Source organism: Suricata suricatta, chromosome 1 (genome assembly GCF_006229205.1).
Source record: "Suricata suricatta isolate VVHF042 chromosome 1, meerkat_22Aug2017_6uvM2_HiC, whole genome shotgun sequence".
NCBI classification, from domain to species: Eukaryota; Metazoa; Chordata; class Mammalia; order Carnivora; family Herpestidae; genus Suricata; species Suricata suricatta.
Window position 1 is genome coordinate 162833057 of NC_043700.1, and position 20559 is coordinate 162853615.

Sequence of the window (20559 nt, forward strand, 5' to 3'; positions counted from 1 at the left end):
GCGGAGAAAGCTCGCATTCTGGTAGGGGGAAGACATGATAAATAAGAAAAATGCATAGGGGCTCAGTTGGTTAAGCATCTGACTCTTAATTTCTGATCAGGTCATGATCTCATGGTACGTGGGATTGAGCCCTGCATTGGGCTCTGTGCTGACAGTGTAGAGCTTGCTTGGGATTCTCTCTGCCTCTCTCTCTACCCGCCCCGCTCTTGTACATGCTCTCTCTCAAAATAAATAAACTAGGGGTGCCTGAGTGGCTCAGTCAGTTAAGCTTTCGAATTTGGCTCAGGTCATGATCTCATGGTTTGGGAGTTCAAGCCCCATATCAGGCTCTGTGCTGACAGCTTAGAGCCTGGAGCCTACTTCAGATTCTGTGTCTCCCGCTCTCTGCCCTTCCCCCCTTGCTCACACTCGGTCTTTCTGTCTCTCTCTCTCTCAAAACCAAACATAAATAAATAAATAAACTAAAAAATTATTAAAAAATAATAAGAAAATGCATAAAGTAGTTATCAGGGACTGGAGAGAGGGATAAATGGGGAGATACTGGGCAAAGGATACAAACTTTCAGTGATAAAATTAACAAGTTCTGAGGATCTCATGTATAGCAGGGTGTTATAGCTAATGATACTGTATTATATATACTTTATAGTTGCTAAGAAAATAGATCTTAAATGTTCTCCCAACAAAAGGAAATGGGAATTTTGGTATGGTAGCATTTTGCAATACATAAATGTGATCATGTCAACATGTTGTACACCTTACACTTACACAATGTTGTTTGTCAGTTGTATCTCAATAGAGCTGGTGGAGAAGGAAAAATGTGTAAAGTAGACAGTAATATGTTAGATAGTGATGAATAGGATTCACAGAAAAAAAAGGAAGAAGGGGAATTGAGAAGATGGTGATTTTTGGGAGCGGAGCAAAGCCTTATTGAGAAGGTGGCATTTAAGCAAATAATCTGATGAAGGTGAAGAATGAGACATGAGAGGCTCCACTGGGATACAGAGACCTCAGAAGGCCAATTATTCAAATCCATCAAATAACAGGAACCGCTTAAAAAAGAGCCAATAATAATTAGCTTTTGGCCAACAAAATCTATGAAAAACATTTTCCTATAACTTTGACACTACTGACCGTTGCCTCTTTCAAAAACGACTCTAAGTTCCCTCTAGACTGTATACTCGTTGAGGCAGCGTTTCATCTCCGCCACCAAGGATAGGTTCTGGCACATGAAAAGCTCTCGGTGAGCATCGATTCTCCTCATTTTCCTTCCTCTTTCCCCAACTCCCCTCCATAACCTCCAACTCACCATATTTGATACTGTCTGACAGCTGTCACTGAGTAAATGAAATATAATACCATGTGCTACTTGCACCAGTTTATAGTTAATTTTAAGTAGCCACTTACCTTAAGGACAGATTCAGTAACACCCCAGGAGAAGTCGCAGGGAAACTGACCCTGCATGTCTGGCGTGGACTCTTTTAAAGTAAAACCATTTTCTTGTATGATCTGTTTATAGTAATGTGCTGAAGACTTGGGCTTTCTTTCTTTTTCTTTACTATTAAAATCCACATAAAATAATCCTCGGCGAGTGGTGTAAGCATCCTGCCATTCAAAGCCATCCAGGAGAGACCAGGCGGTGTAGCCAAACACTCGTACTTCATCAAACCTTATTGCTGCACAGAGGAAGGAGAGCAGAGATGTTCACTCTGGTTCATGGTTATGATTCACTAACAATATGCTGGGGACATGATGCCAGGAGCATATTAAAAATCAACGTCTGGGGCGCCTGGGTGGCTCAGTCGGCCAAGCGTCCGGCTTCGGCTCAGGTCATGATCTCACTGTTTGTGGGTTCGAGCCCCACATCGGGCTCTGTGCTGACAGCTAGCTCAGAGCCTAGAGCCTGTCTTCAAATTCTGCGTCTCCCTCTCTCTCTGACTCTCCCCTGCTCATGCTGTCTCTCTCTCTCTCTCTCGCTCTCTCTCTCTCTCTCTCTCAAAAATATATAAAACATTAAAAAACATTAAAAATTTTATGTTTATACTTGAAAAGTGGCAGTTATTTTCATCCAGAATTGTCCTCCCCCTACCCACAACAAGTGAAAGATAAAGGATCAAATTTAAAATATTCCTGAGACTTAGTATGCAAATCAGTGTCAGAGGCAGAGAAATTTCCAGAACCCTTTGGGACCAATGCAGATGTCTGCTTGTGACCAAGAGTTTCTCTTTTCAAGCTTGGGTTGGTTCCCATTTGTGGAGAAACTGTTTTCTAAGAAACTACTCTTCAAGGACTGAGAAATCAGCTTTGAGAATAAACATAAGTGAATGTACATCTAAGGAAGAAAACAAGTAGGTGGCAAAAGAGAAAAACTGACCAGCCAGGGGGCAGGAGGGGGGAGGGTGCTATTGGGCAAGTTTCTTGACCTCAGTTTCCTCATTTGTTAAAAACAACAACAACAACAACAAGATTGGAAAAGATGATCTCTCAGGACCTTTCTAGCTTTAAAAACTCTGATTTTGGGACATCTGGCTGGCTAAGGCAGTGGAGTGTGCAACTCTGGATCTTGGGGTTGTGAGCCCCATGGTGGGTGTAGAGATTACTCAAAAATAAAATCCTCAAACATTTTTTAAAAATTAAAAGAAAATGATTCAATAATTTCTAGGAATTGGATAAAAATGAAATTTGGAAATCAACAGCAGCAATAAAAGCAACAAATACCCAAAAAATGATGAACTTTTCTTTTTTTGGGATCTTTCACTTCTCCATTGTTGGGTTTTTGTCACTGACATTCTTTTCCTAAAAGGTGGAAATCCATGCCAAGAGATTCTAGTGAGATAAGTATATTTCAGTAGGCCCTGGTGCTAGTGTCTTTGGTGTCACAGTCTCCAGGGGAAAGGGAATGGATAGCCTTTTTGCCTGACTCTGTGGTATTTGGCTCAGGTCCTGTCGGCAGAGTCCTCTGCTCTGGAGGCCCCCACATGCACATCCCCATGGCTGGGCATGGCTCTGCTCCATGCTGCCCCTTCCCACAGGTTGGGGAAACAAGTTCCTGCTCTCCCTGAGGATTCTTCATGAAGACTGTCTTGCAGAACCTGGGATTTTCCTCTAGGCTTGTGACTTCTTATTTATTTATTTATTTATTTATTTGTTTGTTTATTTGTTTATTTATTTATAATCTCTGTCCCCACCGTGTGGCTGGAATTCATGACCCTGAGATCAAGAGTCACATGCTTACTCTACTGACTGAGCCAACCAGGCACCCTTACGCTATGACTTATAAAGAGAGCTACAGACTTTTAGAAAGATCTGTTAAGAATTTCTTATTTTTAAGATTTTTTTAAATGATTATTTATTTTTGAGAGAGAAAACAGAGAGCAAGCAGGGGATGGGCAGAGAGATGGAGACACAGAATCCAAAGCAGGCTCCAGGCTCTGAGCCTTCAGCACAGAGCCTGATGTGGGGCTTTAAAGCTATGAGCTGTGACATCATGACCTGAGCCGAAGTTGGACGCTCAACCGACATAGCCACGCAGGCACCTCAAGAATTTCTTTATATTTGGGTGAAATGGAGCCTAGTTCTGAAGGGGACAGACCCACCATAATTTGAGCTTTATCTTCTGCTCCATTATTTCAATGAGCCACCTGTAGATGTCACTACTTGAGTAGTGAAAAAGGCATGAGGGGAAAATAGGGGTCAGAGAACTATCCGGGAGCGATAGAAATTACTCAGCTTTGCCATTCATGGCTCGTTCTTTGTCTTCAGACCTTTTTAAAAAATCATTTAGTCATGTAATGGAATAAAAAGACCGTGGTTTGGGGTGCCTGGGTGGCTCAGTCAGTTGAGCGTCGGCTTCGGCTCAGGTCATGATCTCATGGTTCGGTTCGTGGGTTTGAGCCCCGCGTCAGACTCTGTGCTGACAGCTAGCTCAGAGCCTGGAGCCTGCTTCGGATTCTGTGTCTCTCTCTTTCTCTGACCCTCCCTGCTCACTCTCTCAAAAATAAATTTAAAAACATTAAAAAAAAAAGAGCATGTTTTCAAGAAAAGCTTGCAGCATCTTACACCTAGGAATTACTGTCAAAAAACTTTGGGACATAGCTCTTAGAGCATGCATTCTTTTAAAAAATTGATACAGCATCTTGTTACCAATTTAGGATGTATGTACAGTCCAATATTATTTTGTTCTCAAAATTTTATTTAAAAAGGACATGAGAGTAACCTTTAAAATTCTATCAACATTAGACCATGGGGAAGCCCAACAACAATAATCATACGTTGGAAGATGACTCTAAGTATCCTATAAGGATAAGTATTCAAAAGTTTTAAAAATTGAGCTGATGTGCAACCAACCTTGAAGAACCTGGTTGAGGAAATTCTTCATCATGTAGATGGATGTGGTGTCTTCTGTTTTCACATGACTGTCTGTGAACCAGCCGTTCTCAGCAATCAAGATTCGGGGGTTGCCATATTCCAGTTTAATCCAGTTCAGCACTTCTCTTAAATTGAGTGACACATTTTGTCCCATTTTAGCCATGGTGTTCTGGGGCTTGAAATTGTTGGGTCCAAAGGAAAAGGCAAAGAAGTCAGCCGTGCCCCTCACTTCATTCTTCTCTGCTTCAGAGAAAAGGGGTAGAATGGAGAGCAACTTCTTTTTCATCACGTCTGGGTAGTCTCCGTCCCCATGGACAGGATTGGCAAACCACCCGAGCACTGAAACCACGGACTGTTGACACTTGAGTATATCCATCATGTCTTCTGATCTGTTTGGTTCAATCCAGTGGGATCCCAACGTGATTGATAACCAGCCCTTCTGGTGTGGGCGGAAGTTTATGTTGTAGTTATGCCAAACTTTAGAATGAGCCTAATAAGAAGAAAATATTATTAATCTTTATTGTCCTTACAATGATTGTAACTTGGCTGGTAGAAGGTCTCTTCATAGACAAATGAGTGCAGCACAGGGTGGTGCAGGGGAAAGCTGTCCGGGAAGCCTGATGATCTCAAGGCCTATTCTCTGTCTGCTTCTTCTGTGCTTCCGACCTAAAGCCTCTACTATAGGATTACCCAGGGCAGGCAGAGAGCCCTGGTCCAAGCTCCACCTTATTTTTCTCCTTGGCTCCCTTCGTGGGCCCACTTGGGACTGGGTGCAGGCGAAATATTATGTGGATTGTAAGGTTTCTTCCTCTACATAGAAGACAAAGAGAAGTGATCTTTCATCATTCTACAGAATCTTCTTTTAGCCGTAACTTAGAAGTCCAAGATAATGCACTCTCAAAATTCGATAAATGGATACTAATAGAGCCCATCTCCTAGGCTGGTTGTGAGGATTGAATGAAATAAATTATGTAAAAGACTTTAGAACAGTGCCTGACACAGAGTCACCCCTACATAAGCCATTTTACTATTACTATTATTTTTAAGACATTATTATTAATATAAGTTTTATTTTTATAACTATTCTTTTATAACAATATTAGTATAACATTACAGTTGTTATTATTATTACTGTTATTATTAATGAGTGGCAGGCACTATACAAAGCAGGAAACCAATGGAAACAATGTGGGCTTTAGGTTCAACCCTCTTGGGCTTGAAGTTTAGGTGCTTACTGTGTGGCCTTAGATAATTTACTTAAGCGTTCTGAAATCTCTTAGTATCCTCAACTGTAAAATGAAGTTAATAACAATACTAATACTTATAATGCCCTTTGTAAAGCTGCTAGATGTTGTGCTGATGTATATATTCAATATGTAGCATTGAGTAGAGCATCTGGGCGGCACTACCCAGAGATGCGTGTTATCATTCTTGGTCCCCCCACAATTGACACTTCCAGTTGAGCTCTCTTATAACAGAGTCTCATGATAGGTTTCCAGCCTTTTTTTTTTAAAGTTTATTTATTTGTTTTGAGAGTCTGGAAGAGGGACAGAAAGAGAGGGAGAGAATCCCAAGCAGACTCCATGTAGTCAGTTCAGAGCCCCATGAAGTCCTTGAACTCACGAACCGTGAAATCATGCCCTGATTGGAAATTAAGAGTCGGATACTCAACCGACTGAACCACCCAGGTGCGCCTCCACTCTGTTTAACAGGTACTTACTCGGCAATTACTTAATGCCTGGGTTGCCCTGCCCTGAGCGGCTGAAATATACGGCACAGGAATATGCCCTCATGAGCCAATAATCTTATCGGGAAAGTAAGATTGAATTTATGAAAGAAAACATATAAAATGGCATCAAATGGGTCATTAAGTGAAAAAGTAAGTAGAAGCTCGATAAAGAGTCATGAGCTGTATCAGGAGGAGTAAATGTCAAGGACTACAGTTAAGGACTCTGGGCCAGTTAATATTCAAGGCCACTTCGTGACCCGGCTAGACTTAGAATCGTCTGTCATCTGTGTGACAGCCACCTCTTCCCCTGGGCCATTGATTTGCTTGCTTCCTGACGTCTCTTCCCGGATGACTCAATTTCTCCTCTGTTTGAATGTTTCTAAAACAAGTGCACAAACCCTTACTATTTTTAACTACCATATCTGCTTTCCATTTTGTTCTTTAGCTTCTCTTTCACTCATTAGAGATGTTTTATTTTGGGTTGAACTATGTGAAATGCCTTTTTATAGGCCCAAACCAATCAACTATGAGCAATGGTTCACACTTAATAGATCCTGTGGACACTGAAGATGGTCCATAAATTGTGTTAGGATGAGGAAAAAATAGGTGTTACCCTAAGAGGTAAGGATTCTAGAACCGATGCCTCTTTGCTTTATGAAGAGTAGCTAATTTAAATAACTCCTTGAAAGATGTTCTGATGAAGTAGTTGCCTCAAAGTATTACCTCCATTCTACCTGTCCTTGATCAGTTTTCACTGGAAGATCCTGGAATCACTCAGCACCCAAATATTTCCAAGGATACTTATGAACGTTCTCCTCCTAGAGAAAAATGTCGCCTCCTCCCCTCCTGGAACCTGGAAGTTTACTGGAAGGAGTCACAGGGGAGCCTGGGACAGACGCCACCTGTAGTGGTTTAGTCACTCTTTCTGGGCTTTTCTGAGGCTGGAATCACAACAGAAAGACTTGAAAACTATTTTTGTTTTTTGTTTTTTTCGATTTGATACAAAAGCAATCGTGCATGAGTAGAAAGGCAGCGTTCTTTCCTTTATTCTGATCTGTCATTTAATCCCTTGGTATCCTCAGCAACTTCATTCACAAAAGCCCTGGTGATCAGTACATCTTTTCAGGACTGTTGTGCACCTGTGAAGTGTAAACTGTAAAGCCCTGAACATGTAAGATTCCAAGTCATAAATTAACTGCCTTGCAAATACGACATCATGAGACACTAAAGGGAAAGCAAGATGGAATCAGTATACATTCATTAAAACAGTCCTAATCTGAGCAAAAAAAGGAGAGGGGAATTTCCTCAAGATAAAGATGTTCTATTACAGATTTCAGTGATTATATGAAAGAGGACCTAAGCTGTGATTAAATCTTGGTCGTATCAGCATTTTAATGAGAAATAGGACAGCTTAGAAGACAACAGACACGTACGTTTGCAATTCCCTTACAAGCAAGTTTCTTGGACACACGTGTTGTCATGCCCCAAGGTGACCTTCGTATTCCCCAGTGTCTCTTTCACCTTTGCTGCTATTTGCATAGGCTATCAAGGTATCCAGGGTTATCTTTGCTGAGGACTGAAGACAGCCTTTCCATTCTCCTGTGGAGAATGTGGGAGAGGTTCTTTGTGTGGTACTTACGGTTATAACTTGATCCTGTTTGCCAGGTAATAAGGTAAAAAGTTTTGCTCTGATATAGTGAGTTTGATATAAATCTCCATGCATGTCCTTTGGTTGACACTCATAAAGGAGGTCAGTTGGGAAAACTGAAATGGGGTTTAGGAATGTGGCCTGGGCCCTGCAGCCTTGCACAACACTCCTTGTGCGATTTTCCAAGGTTACCCTCTATCTTGTACAAGGCCATCTACCTTTGGAATGATTGATTTAAGGGAGCTTCAACCTTTATTCTTCAGATTCAGTGGCTTAAAGGGGAAGTCAGCAGCTTTTTCTTTTTGAGCCAGCTATCAGGGCCTGATGTCATTGAGAGACAGCCAGGGGCCTATATCTTGTTCTGTTCCCTCCTCTAGCCTAATGTAGCAGCTTTCTTCGATGCCCCTAGAAGACCAGATTCAGTAAGTTCTATGAAGGATAGGAAGCAAAGAAGATATTGGGCACAACTTCAGAAACAAGGTGAAGACATGGTCAGAGATCAGGAAGACATGGCGGGATGCTGGAAGGGGGGCTGTGGAGGGTACGGGCTGAAGACAGATGAGCAAATGTGTTATAGCACCCATGTCTATATTTAAGGAACCTCCAATCACTTATCAAAAGCTAAATTTTCAAATATGTGCATAATTTTAGTCATACTTGGGTTGAAATACCTTCATGTGAACTATAAACTTATTTGTTGCTAAGGTTATTTCAAAAAGTCTTAAATAAACACTGTTAAAGAAAATTTATCTAAAACCCTACAATCACAGCAAACTGTTTTCATATTTCTGTGATCCCATCCAGCTTTCCCAAATATATTTCCCAGCTAAAATCCCTTTGAACATTTTCCATCTTTTTAGTCTTTATAACCATTTACCAATTTGATGAAATAAGACTTACTTAGTCATCTCTCTCTTTTGATAGGAATTAGCTTGGTTTTTTTCCTCCCTTCTTCCCTTCCTCCCTTCCTGTTATCCCCCCCACCCCCCGTCATAAATAATGTTGTAATAACCAACTTTAGGCATATAGCTTTTAGTTTGCTTGAATTATTTCCTTCTGTTAATCCCACAAATGGGCTACCAACTTTTAAAATTGTTTTACATATTTCCAGATTACTCTTTACACATTGGATCCATTGGTGTGAGTGTTCTTTGACCATCTGCTTCAAAACATCGATTGCTATTTGGGGATACATGGTTATCAAGAGGGATAGGAAATTGCTACTTACCTACATGGTATTATCAGGGAAAGCACTCAGGTCCTGAAAGCAAGAGACCCAGGCTCTAGTACTGGCCCTGCTGCTAACTGGGTTTATCATCTTGGATAAATCATTTCCTCCCAATAGCCTCAGTTTTCTCTCTCCCTCTGTTATCCTGAGTTAAAAAGAAACATGCTAGAGAATTGTGGTGAAAATCGAATGAGTTAGTGCCTGTGAAGACTCTGTGAAGACTACACAAATGTAAATGTGAAATACTGGACTTCAAAAGAGTAAGCTGAAGATAATTTTACCTTGCTGCGGGAAACAACGGTAGGACGCCTACGGGGGCAGGAAGAGCCTTCTGCAGCTAGTGCTCCCTTGCCTCTAGAATTTCATGGCTAGACGTGTGTGTTCTCATTTATTTTTTTGCAGCTGATTGAGTTTTAGTCATTGTCCATTTGGATTGGGATTAATTTCATCTTGATTGGATGGAGCTAGAGGGTATTATGCTAAGCAGAGGAAGTCAGTCAGAGAAAGACAAATACCATATGATTTCGCTCGTATGTGGAATTTAAGAAACAAAACAGATGAACAGAGGGGAAGATTAAACAAAAAGAGGGATAGGCAAACCAGAAGAGACTCAACCACAGAGAACAAACTAAGGGTTGCTGGAGGGGAAGGGAGGGAGATGGGCTAAATGGGTGATGGGCATTAAGGAGGGTGCTTGCTGGGATGAGCACTGGGTGTTGTATGTTAAGTGATGAATCACTAAATTTTACCCTTGAAACCAAAATAATAATAATAACAATTTCAGTTTCATTTGTTTCATCTACTACTACTTTTATATTAGTATCAAGTTTTCTGCTAATTATAATCACTGTCCTTACAGCTTACTTAACATTCATTCATTTTTCCACAAATACTTATTGGATGTTTAACATATGCAAATTTTACTGTTCATTGCTAAAAAATGTGACTATTATTTCATTAAAATTTATTATGGGACTGTTATTTCTTTGATTTTTTTTTGAATCTTGAAACTCGGGGAAATGATATCCCCTCATTAATCTTAGGTGAGAATTTCAATATTAACCAAAGTTCCCACCTTTCATAAAGAGAATTTTTACCTATTCTATTTTTAATGGTTAAAATTTATGTTTTCTATAGTTGTAATAGCTCAGTAATCATATTAAAATTTGTTTTAATAAATTTTCCTCCTATTTTTTTCCAATTGTTGTTTCCAAAGGATTCTGACAAATCTTTCCTCATTATCAGTTTATATAGTTTCAGGATTTCCCCAGAGGAGTCATGTAAAAGCTAAACTCTACTATATTTGTTCCTTCAAAACAATGGTATTAATATTGTTATAGAATTCTAATTTCAATGATAATATTACTAAATTCAACTAATGTTTGAGTCAGGGTCTAAACCCAGCAACATAAAGGGAAAGAGGTCTAGAATAAAGCTTATAATTAGTTAAGTGAAACATCTGTGGGTTTCCCCAGATATTAGAAGGGGCCTTAGAAGAAATCAATATTAGTAAATTGATGCTTAACTGAAGTCCAATTTCCTTGCCCAAGGAGAACATTTGCATGCCAAGTCTGCAGAGGTTGGAAGGGTATTTTAAGCTTCCTGTTATTATTACATTAACAATTGTGATCCTGTTAGTAATTTTTTCATGCAAAAAGACCATATCTCGGAGGATAATTGAAGCTAAAATGGTCTGAGTGGATGACCTGAAGCCTTTCCTCAGGATATAGGAATGAAGACTTAAAGGTAGTCAAAGAATTTACAATAATAAAAATAAGACCTTTTGGGCCCTGCAACAAAGGCAGATTTCCCATGAACTGAAGGAAGCTGAAGCTTTACAGCCCCTCACTTGTATGGGTCCCTATAGAATGTTCTAGGTAGGCTGGGAGCCAGCTTGTATTTAGAAGCATCTCTAGTTAAGTATCCCTTATGAATTCCCTAAAGAGAACTTGGAAAAAAAGAAATCTGAATGGGCAAGACTACAGTAACCTGTTGTAATATTTTTCTCGTTCCAAATAAATGTTCACTCCTGTACCAAATTTCATGTCCGTAATTTTTTTTCTCACAGAGGGTCCCCCAGATTGTACATCATGGGCCCGTACAATATAGAACCATGCCTGGCCTACAAGCTTCTTGACCGCAGAGACTATACCTGTTTTGGTCACAGTGGTATATATAGATGCCCCGAGAAAAGCCTGGCACAGAATACTTGCCGATTGAATGCCCAGTATGGGTCAGCCAGTGAGCTGGCCACCTGACATACCTTATCGATGGTACGGCCTCTGAATCTGCAAGGCAGATTTAATTTTTCCTATTTTAGAGAAGAAACTGAAGTTCACAGAGGCTGGACACTGGTGAAGCTAGGATTTGAACCTAGCCCTCTCTGGTCACTTCTCAGGATGGTTTTCCTGCTTTCTGTATGTTTGACCAGTTCTAAATTTTGAAGCATTTGGGGACCATTTGACATGAACCATAACATACTATTTTAAAATTATATTTTATTCCTGCTGTACTTGATTATAATTGATTAAAAGAACTAAACAGTCATAGAATGAGGGTATGGTATCCCGCTCTTCCATGCTGAGAGGAAAATATCTGTGTATGTGAAATTCAGTATCACCTAGAAAGGTCAGGGAGGACTTGCCAGGAAATTTGGAGTTTTCAGAGAACCATGTAGTTGTCCAAGTGCCCAGACCAGCATGGAACACGTCTGTGTAATTCCCTGGGCTCCTTTCCTAGAAGCAGCAAAGTTGGCATTAGATATTGTCCTCATTGGTGTCAGAAGCTAAATGAATCCTTAGGGTTCACTTCTACATTTGAGCGTTTTGATTGTGAATGGTGGACCAAGATGGCAGGGTGTTGCAGTTGTGTAGTATTCAGTGCAGCACCATTTTCAAACAAATCGTAATTAAATGGTCATTAAAGATTAGTGATTTCATGATCAAATGGAACAGTGATTACATTACAGAACCAAAGAAAATTAATAGTATAAATACTAATAAGAGCTAATATGTATCCAGTGCCAGATATGCCGAGTACTGTTCTAAGTGCTTCCCATGTACTCTCTCATTTAATCCTTATTTAGGAAAACTCAGGTAGGTGAAATTAGCATTCTCACTTTACAGGAGAGGAGACCTAGGGATAGAGAGTTAAAATGACTTGTCTAATTTCACAAACTAAATCTAGCCTGCGTTGTATTTCTGCAACGTCTGTGCTCTTGCCTGCTAACTAGAGGTAGAGGATGGACCGTACAGGTCAATTGATCCAATCTTCAAAACTCTTCTATTATAGATGAGATACTGAAGCCCAAGGTCTCAGTGGCAAAGCTAGGATTAGAACTGAGTCAGCTTTTTTGGTCACTGTCATTTCCAGGATTTTACACACTTTAAATTATATGCCCTTGAAACATACTTTTATGCCTTAGACCCAAAGGTGATTCAACAGGCCTAGACAATGCAAGGGACATGTAACAGACAAGGCACAAAAACGAAGTCCAGTACACTGTAAAAGCCATGGGACAGTTTTGGGGTGCCAGCAACACTGTGAGGAAAGGGGCGAGTTGGGAGTCATGGTTTTATTATACCTTCATCCAGTCTTGCCAGCTGGGGCACCATATCCCTACCTGATCAAACAGGGAATTCATCAGCATTACCTCATGTTTTTGTTTCCTTGTAGAAATTATACACATCAGCAAAAGGAAGTTTCAATAAATCGTTTTATCTCTTTCCTTTAACCTACAGCTATTACATCTTTTTCTTCACTCTCCATTCATTCACATTGATTAACTGCTTAAAGTCAGGTCTACAAATACTTATTTAACAAATACAAGGTACCTGGGTGGGAATTTAGAAAAAAACATTAACAAGATAGCTCCTGCCTTCAAATGAAGTATAACTTCTAATAGGAAGGAGAGGTACCGAAGTAAGTTGATCAAAGCAGCATACTTTTGCATTTCAATTAATCAGAAATGATAACCAAAACTTAGTGTAATAATATGATTCAAATTTTTTTTAAATGTGACTATATATATATGTTTATATCCACCTAGAAAAGAATGCGGATAATGAATGCTAGCAGTTGTTACTTCTAGGGTGTGGGGTTAGGGTAGAAGAGAAGACTTTTCATTTTTGACTTTATGTTTTTCTGTATTGTTTGAATGTTTTGCAGTAAAAATGCATTATATTTCTAATTTTAAAAGTCAAGAGAATTGGTTGAAACATATGGTTTCTGTCAGTGAATTTAATTGCTCTATGCTGTTACTCTTTAGTTTCTCCAAAGTTCCAAAAATTTCATAGGAAAAAAAGAGAAACTTAAATAAAAATTCAGTTATTCTAGATTTCATTATATATTAAATAATGCTTTTCTATGCCATAGTAATAAATGTTGATATTCAAAGGTAAGAGCAGAAGATATACAATATATATGTGATTAACATGAAAGAAGAAATGATAGCAGTAAACTTAGCCCTTTTTTAAAGACTCAGTCACATAATCGAGATATGACACTATTAAGAACCAATCAATATACTCCCCCAAATACTAAAAGATTTGGTTTTCCCCAGTCTCAAAACTTCCCTCAAACATTTTCAGGTAGATCACCCAAGAACCATTTTAATTGCTTCTGTGATTCACTCTTCTTTTTTTTTTTTTTTATGTTTTTTTAAATTTATATTTTAGAGACAGAGAGAGACAGCACAAGCAGGGAGGGTCAGAGAGAGAGGGAGACACAGAATACACCCAAAGCAGGCTCCAGGCTCTGAGCTAGCTGACAGCACAGAGCCTGATGTGGGGCTTGAACCCACAAACTGTGAGATCATGACCAGAGCCGAAGCTGGTCGCCCAACAAACTGAGCCACCCAGGCGCCCCTGATTCACTCTTTACTGGTTGGTAAGCTAGAAGGTTCTGATTTATTCTTAGCACTCATACTACTTTTCAATGACAGAATCATTAATGTTGGTTTAATGACCCTCTTTTCTTTTAACGTAGACTACATGACTTTTGAGTTTACTCAGTAAGATTTTTTTACAGTAATGTAAAGTTTTCCTCGGTTCATTTTTTCCCATCATATCTAGCACTGTTTTATTGCTTACAGTATTTTCTGATCCAGTTGGGCCTAATTTTCCATGTATGAGAGTATTCATATCAAATCAAGCTGTTTAAATTTGATCACAATGTTATTCTCTGAACACTTATAATTACATTTACTTAAACTCTTGTTAATCATTCACTGACATACAACTTTTTCTACGTAACGATTAGAAGAAGTAAATATTGCTCTCTTGAAGGTTTTAGAATACCAATTGTCTCCTTCAAATAAGTTTCTTTACACGACTCATATCTAACAATGGTATTTTGGTTATAGAAACTGTCTGGCAATTCTTATCCACATGAAGTTTTCATCTTTTTATTCAGATTTGATTAGAAATGCCTTATAAGAATGCCAATCTTAACTGTTTGATCATTTTTTGCTATATTTTGTTAGAAGTGTCTTAAACCCTAATGGAGATGAGTTGGGATTATCACATAAGCATATGCATTAGCTAATTAAATGAATAATTGTGTTGAAATTTATTAAACTTTATGGGATGCCAGGCTACCTCAGTCACTTAAGTGTCCAACATCGCCAGGTCATGATCTCATGGTTCATGAGTTCGAGCCCCATGTCAGGCTCTGTGCTGACAGCTCAGAGCCTGGAGCCTGCTTCAGATTCTGTGTCTCCTTCTCTCTCTGCCCTTCCCCTGCTCACACTCTGTCTCTCTTTCTCAGAAATAAATAAATTTAAAAAAATGTTTAAACCTTATAAAAATTTTTTAAAATTAATCTTTAGATGGTTTTGCCAAGGGCACACACATGTGATTTAACATTACTTCAATGGGACACTAAAGTTTTGAGCAAATAAAACATTAAAATTATGGAGACACATGGAAAGCCTCATGGTTAATGTATGAGTCAGGGATAAATTGTTTATAGATTTTGTGGACAAATAAAATACGTAGATGGATGGTTCGGGTCTTTAAAAAGGCAAAGTGAAGTTAAGTACCTGTGAGTCAGCATCAACGCAAGTGGCTGCTAAGGGCTTTAGGACTTTAAATTGTTCTTTTTCATTAAAGTCAGGTAGCTGATACATATCATTAAGCCTTGTTAGCTTGGATTCAGATGGATAAGATTTGAGTTTTGGCTCTGTCAATTATTACAGAGTAAAAAAACAACATACAGCTGGGTAACCTCAGGGACACTTCTCTGGGCTTCAGCATCACCGACTGTAAATGACTATAAGAATACCTACCTGGCAGAGTTGATGTGCAAATTAAATAAGATAATATATGAAAAGTACATAGTATAGTTTTAGACACTATGGTAGGTATACAGTATTCTTCTTATATAGTTATAAAAATAGTATGATATAGGGGTGCCTGGGTGGCTCAGTCGATTAAACACCCAACTCTTGGTTTTGGCTCAGGTCATGATCTCATGGTTTGTGGGTTTGAGCCCTGCATTGGGCTCTGCACTGACTGTGGAGCCTGCTTGGGATTCTCTTTCCCTCTCTCTCTGCTCCTCCCCCACTCACTCTCTCTCAAAATAAATAAATAAACCAAAAAAAAAAAAAAAGAGAGAATAATCTGATAGAAGAGGTGCCTGGGTGGTTCAGTCAGTTAAATGTCCAACTTCGGTTCAGGTCATGATCTCATGGTTCATGAGTTTGAGCCCCACATTGGGCTCTGTACTGACAATGCAGAGCTTACTTGGGGTTCTCTCTCTCTCCCTCTCTCTGCCTCCCCACTTGCTCTCTCTCTCAAAATAAATAAATAAACTTAAAAATAAAGAATAGTATGATAGAATGCCAAAATGTTATCTGCAATAATTGTCTTGATTCTCCACTTTACCATAAGAATTAAGACCAATCTCTTCCCCCATTTCTGTGTTTGTCTTGTGTGGCAGAGGAAAGCGGTGAAAGGTAGCAAGTAACAAGGCTTCTTCTTTTTAACCTTCTTTTTTCTGTCCTTCATTGACAGAAAAGCTTGGGCTAGTTTTTAACCATAGATTTAGCAAAAATAAATTTTGGTATGCGTTGTCTCGTAACCCAGCTTTAAGAAGGGGGTTTAAAAATATTCCTTTATTTTTCTCACGGAAAAAAATCATTTCAGATGATTGTTGGAGATTTTCTTTCTATATGACCAAGTCAAACTAAAGAAGGCTTCTGCTAGTATTTCCATTTCAAAACATCACAGTCTTCAAGTTATTGGTGGGCATTGGGGCAGAAGAGGCTTAAAAGTGACATTTCATCTGTTTAAATGTGCCTGTGAAACACTGAATCCTTCTTGTTCAAGAAATCAGTTGCTGTATTCTGTCAGCAAAGAAGGTTTAGCTATTAATCGTGTGAATGGTGGCTTTTTCATAGCTGTTTTTTAGTTTTAACACTAAATTTGGTTAAGAAGTGTATTATAAAAACTAATAGGCAACCGACGGATTGGGAAAAGATAGTTGCAAATGACATATCAGATAAAGGGCTAGTTTCCAAAATCTACAAGGAACTCACCAAACGCCACACCTGAAAAATGAATAATTCAGTGAAGAAATGGGCAGAAGACATAAACAGACACTTCTCCAAAGAGGACATCCAGATGGCCTACAGGCACATGAAACGATGCTCAGCATCACTCATCATCAGGGAAATACAAATCAAAACCACACTGAGATACCACCTCATGCCAGTCAGAGTGGCTAAAATGAACAAATCAAGAGACTATAAATGCTGGCGAGGATGTGGAGAAACGGGCACCCTCCTACACTGTTGGTGGGAATGTAAACTGGTGCAGCTGCTCTAGAAAACAGTCAAAAAACTATCAATAGAACTCCCTTATGACCCAGCAATAGCACTGCTAGGGATTTATCCAAGGGATACAGAAGTGCACATGTACCCCAATGTTCATAGCAGCACTGTCAACAATAGCCAAATCATGGAAAGTGCCTAAATGTCCATCACCTGACGAGTGGATCAAGAAGAGGTGGTATATATACAATGGAGTACTACATGGCAATGAGAAAGAATGAAATCTGGCCATTTGTAGGAAAGTGGATGGACCTCGAGGGTATCATGCTAAGTGAAATAAGTCAGGCAGAGAAGGATAGATACCATATGTTTGCACTCATAGATCTAACAGGAGAAACCTAATAGAGGACCAGGGGGAGAGGAAGGGGGAAAGAGAGTTGGGGAGAGAGAGGGATGCAAAACCTGAGAGATTATTGAATACTGAAAATGAACCGAGAGTTGAAGGGGGAGGGGGAGAGGGAGGGGAGGTGGTGGTAATGGAGGAGGGCACTTGTGGGGAAGAGCACTGGGTGTTGTATGGAAACCAATTTGACAATAAACTATTAATAAAAAATATATATAAATGTTAAAAAAATTAAAAAATGAAGTGTATTATATAAAGATAATTGTTTTTAAAAAAATTTTTTTTATGTTTTATTTATTTTTGATACAGAGAGAGACAGAACATGAGAGGGGAAGGGGCAGAGAGAGAGAAGGACACAGAACCGGAAGCAGGCTCCAGGCCCTGAGCTAGATGTCAGCACAGAGCCTGACACGGGGCTCGAACCCACGAACGTGAGATCTGACCTGAGCCGAAGTTGGAGGCTTAACCGACTGAGCCACCCAGGCACCCCAAGATAATTGTTTTTAAAATATAATCTCTTTACTTATTTTTTACTTCTAATCATGGAAATTTCCATAACGTTTAAAAAGAAAAAGAAAAATATGGTGAACCCTCATGAATACATCAGTCAGAGTTAAGTGTCATCAATATTCTGCAACTTGTTTCATTGTGGGCTTTCCATGTAAAATTGTTTTGATGTCCATTTATTTTTGAGAGAGACAGAGACAGAGAGAGAGAGAGAGAAAGCAGGGGAGGGGCAGAGAGAGGGAGACAGAGAATCTCAGGCAGTTTCCACATTGTCAGCTCAGAGCCTAATGTGGGGTTCAAACTCACGAGTTGTGAGATCATGACCTGAGCCAAAAACAAGAGTCAGAGGCTTAACCAACTAAGCCACCCAGGCGCCCTTAATGTAAAATTTTTAATAGAAACGGGCATACAAAATTGATTTGCATATTCTGAAAAGACTATGTGTTTATGCCAGAATCTGTGTTGGTGTGTGTGTGTATGTATGTGCATGTGTGTGTGTGTGTGTGTGTGTGTTTCTGAAATCAACTTTTATTCATCTACTGAAGGACCAAACTGACTCCATGATATGCTTCAAATAAGCCTCAGAAGCCAGAAGGCCTAAGTTTCTGTTGCCCCAGGTGGGACTCAGCAGCAACGGAAGGAAAAACAACCCACCTGTTGCCCAAGCAGATGCCACCACCAGCCCGAGCCAATACTCTCGCTGTTTTAGCGAGCCCGCGTAGTTTTAAATTAGCCAATCACCCTGCGCGGCGCCAGCCTCTGCTGATGTGCCGCCCAATCGTTTTGTAACCCCAGCCCCTCACTCCACCCTTCACCCCATCCCTCACCCCTACTGTAATAAAAACCCTGCCCGACTGATGATCGGGGCTCTCAGCCTGGAACCACTGCGTTGGTGAGTCTGAGAGACCGACCTTAAGCCCGAATAAACGCCCTTTGCTTTTGCATACTTGACGTGGACTCCAGTGGTTTTGGGGGGGAAACCGTGATCTCGGCATAACACTACAATTTTAAATCCTTTCTAAGAAAAAAGTATCCTTTCTGGAACAAGGTAGATCTTCCGTAAATAGAAGATAGTCATTTGAATTATTTATCGAATACCTAATGCTTATCCAGCCTTGTGTGAGCTTCTTTGAGGGAACGATGCCAAGAAATGCTAAGATAATGTTCCTCAAAGAGGTTGAAAAACAGGGACTAAATCAAATCTTATCCCAGACTCAGGAACAAGTAGGTGAGGCCTTGACCTCAAGCAGAGTTTCCCAACATTTCTTGTCCTGAAAGCCTCTTTCACAGTATTAAGCAATCTATTGAAACCCTGAGGAATTTAAAAAATAATTTCATCATTTCTGTGTAATATACAAAAAAAATGTTGACATGCATTTTCATAAGCCTATTTTCTTAAAAATTGTAGTGAAAAGTATCTCAATTCTATATCTCAAGTCCAGAAAGATGAGTTAATTCTTGAAGGAAATGACATTGAACTTGTATCAAACTCAGCTGCTTTGATTCAGCAAGCCACAACAGTTAAAAACAAGGATATCAGAAAATCTGGGGGTGGTATCTATGTTTCTGAGAAAGGAACAGCTCAGCAGACTGATAAATAAGATCTAAGTTGTCCAGCTACAGAAACAGCAAGCTGTCTGACAATTTTTCAGACTTATTTGTAATATTTCATTTTATTAAAAAATGTTTTTAAATGTTTATTTATTCTTGAGAGAGAGACAGAGTCAGAGCTTGAGCTGGGGAAGGGCAGAGTGAGAGAAGGACACAGAATCTGAAGCAGGCTCCAGGCTCAAGTTCTCAGCACAGAACCCGACGTGGGGCTTGAACTCACAAACTACGAGATCATGACCTGAGCTGAAGTAGGACCCTTAACTAACTGAGCCACCCAGGTGCCCCTATTTGTAATATTTTAGAGATGCAATAAAAGCTGTATTGATATGGAGCTTTTTCTTAAAGCAATAAAATAAAAGTTTATTTTAAATAAATTTAAAATATTCAGAAAATAAATTATGAATATTTAAGATGCTCATATACATAAACATAAATATTGGCATGTTCCCATTTAATAATCATACATTATTCAAATTATTTTAATAAGAAAAGGCATTTTATTTTATGTTACATTTTTAAATGGCACACTGTGTTTGGTTTTAGGACCAAATGTATTACAGTGGTATTTTCCAAGTCTGGTACATCCACCTCTTTTCCTTTCTTTTCTTTTCTTTCTTTTTATTTTTTTTAACATTTATTTGCTTTTAAGAGACAGAGGGAGACAGAGCATGAGTGGCGAGGGGCAGAGAGAGACACACACCGAATCCGAAGCAGGCTCCAGGCTCTGAGCTGTCAACACAGAGCCTGACACAGGGCTCGAACTCACAGATTGCAAGATCACGACGTGAGCCGAAGTCACACTTAACCAACTGAGCTACCCACGTGTCCCCACCTACCTCTTTTTGTATGGGAGATGAAATTAGGTGTGACAAAGAAGAAAAATTTTTTTTGTTTTCAATGCTACATATTTATTTGAAGGGTATTTGAAAATACTTATCTCATGTATAGTAGGAATAAAATTTCCTTTTAAAATAAACATTTTAAAGAAAAATTAACAGGCACATGAAACGATGTTCAACATCACTCATCATCAGGGAAACACAAATCAAAACCACACTGAAATACCACCTCACACCAGTCAGGGTGGCTAAAATGAACAAAGCAAGAGACTACAGATGCTGGTGAGGGTGTGGAGAGATGGGCACCCTCCTACACTGATGGTGGGAATGTAAACTGGTGCAGCCGCTCTGGAAAACAGTGTGGAGGTTCCTCAAAAAACTATCCATAGAACTCCCTTATAACCCAGCAATAGCACTGCTAGGAATTTACCCAAGATATACAGAAATGCTGATGCATA

General features: G+C 39.4%; 1 protein-coding gene across 1 annotated transcript in view; it reads right to left on the reverse strand.

Annotated features, from left to right (window-relative positions):
- The window catches only part of KLB (klotho beta), a 38242-nt gene that overhangs the window by 11707 nt on the left and 5976 nt on the right, over positions 1–20559 (reverse strand). Inside the window, 2 exon segments of the mRNA XM_029947221.1 lie at positions 1405–1673; positions 4345–4855. Of these exon segments, the coding sequence (XP_029803081.1) occupies positions 1405–1673; positions 4345–4855 (780 nt within the window).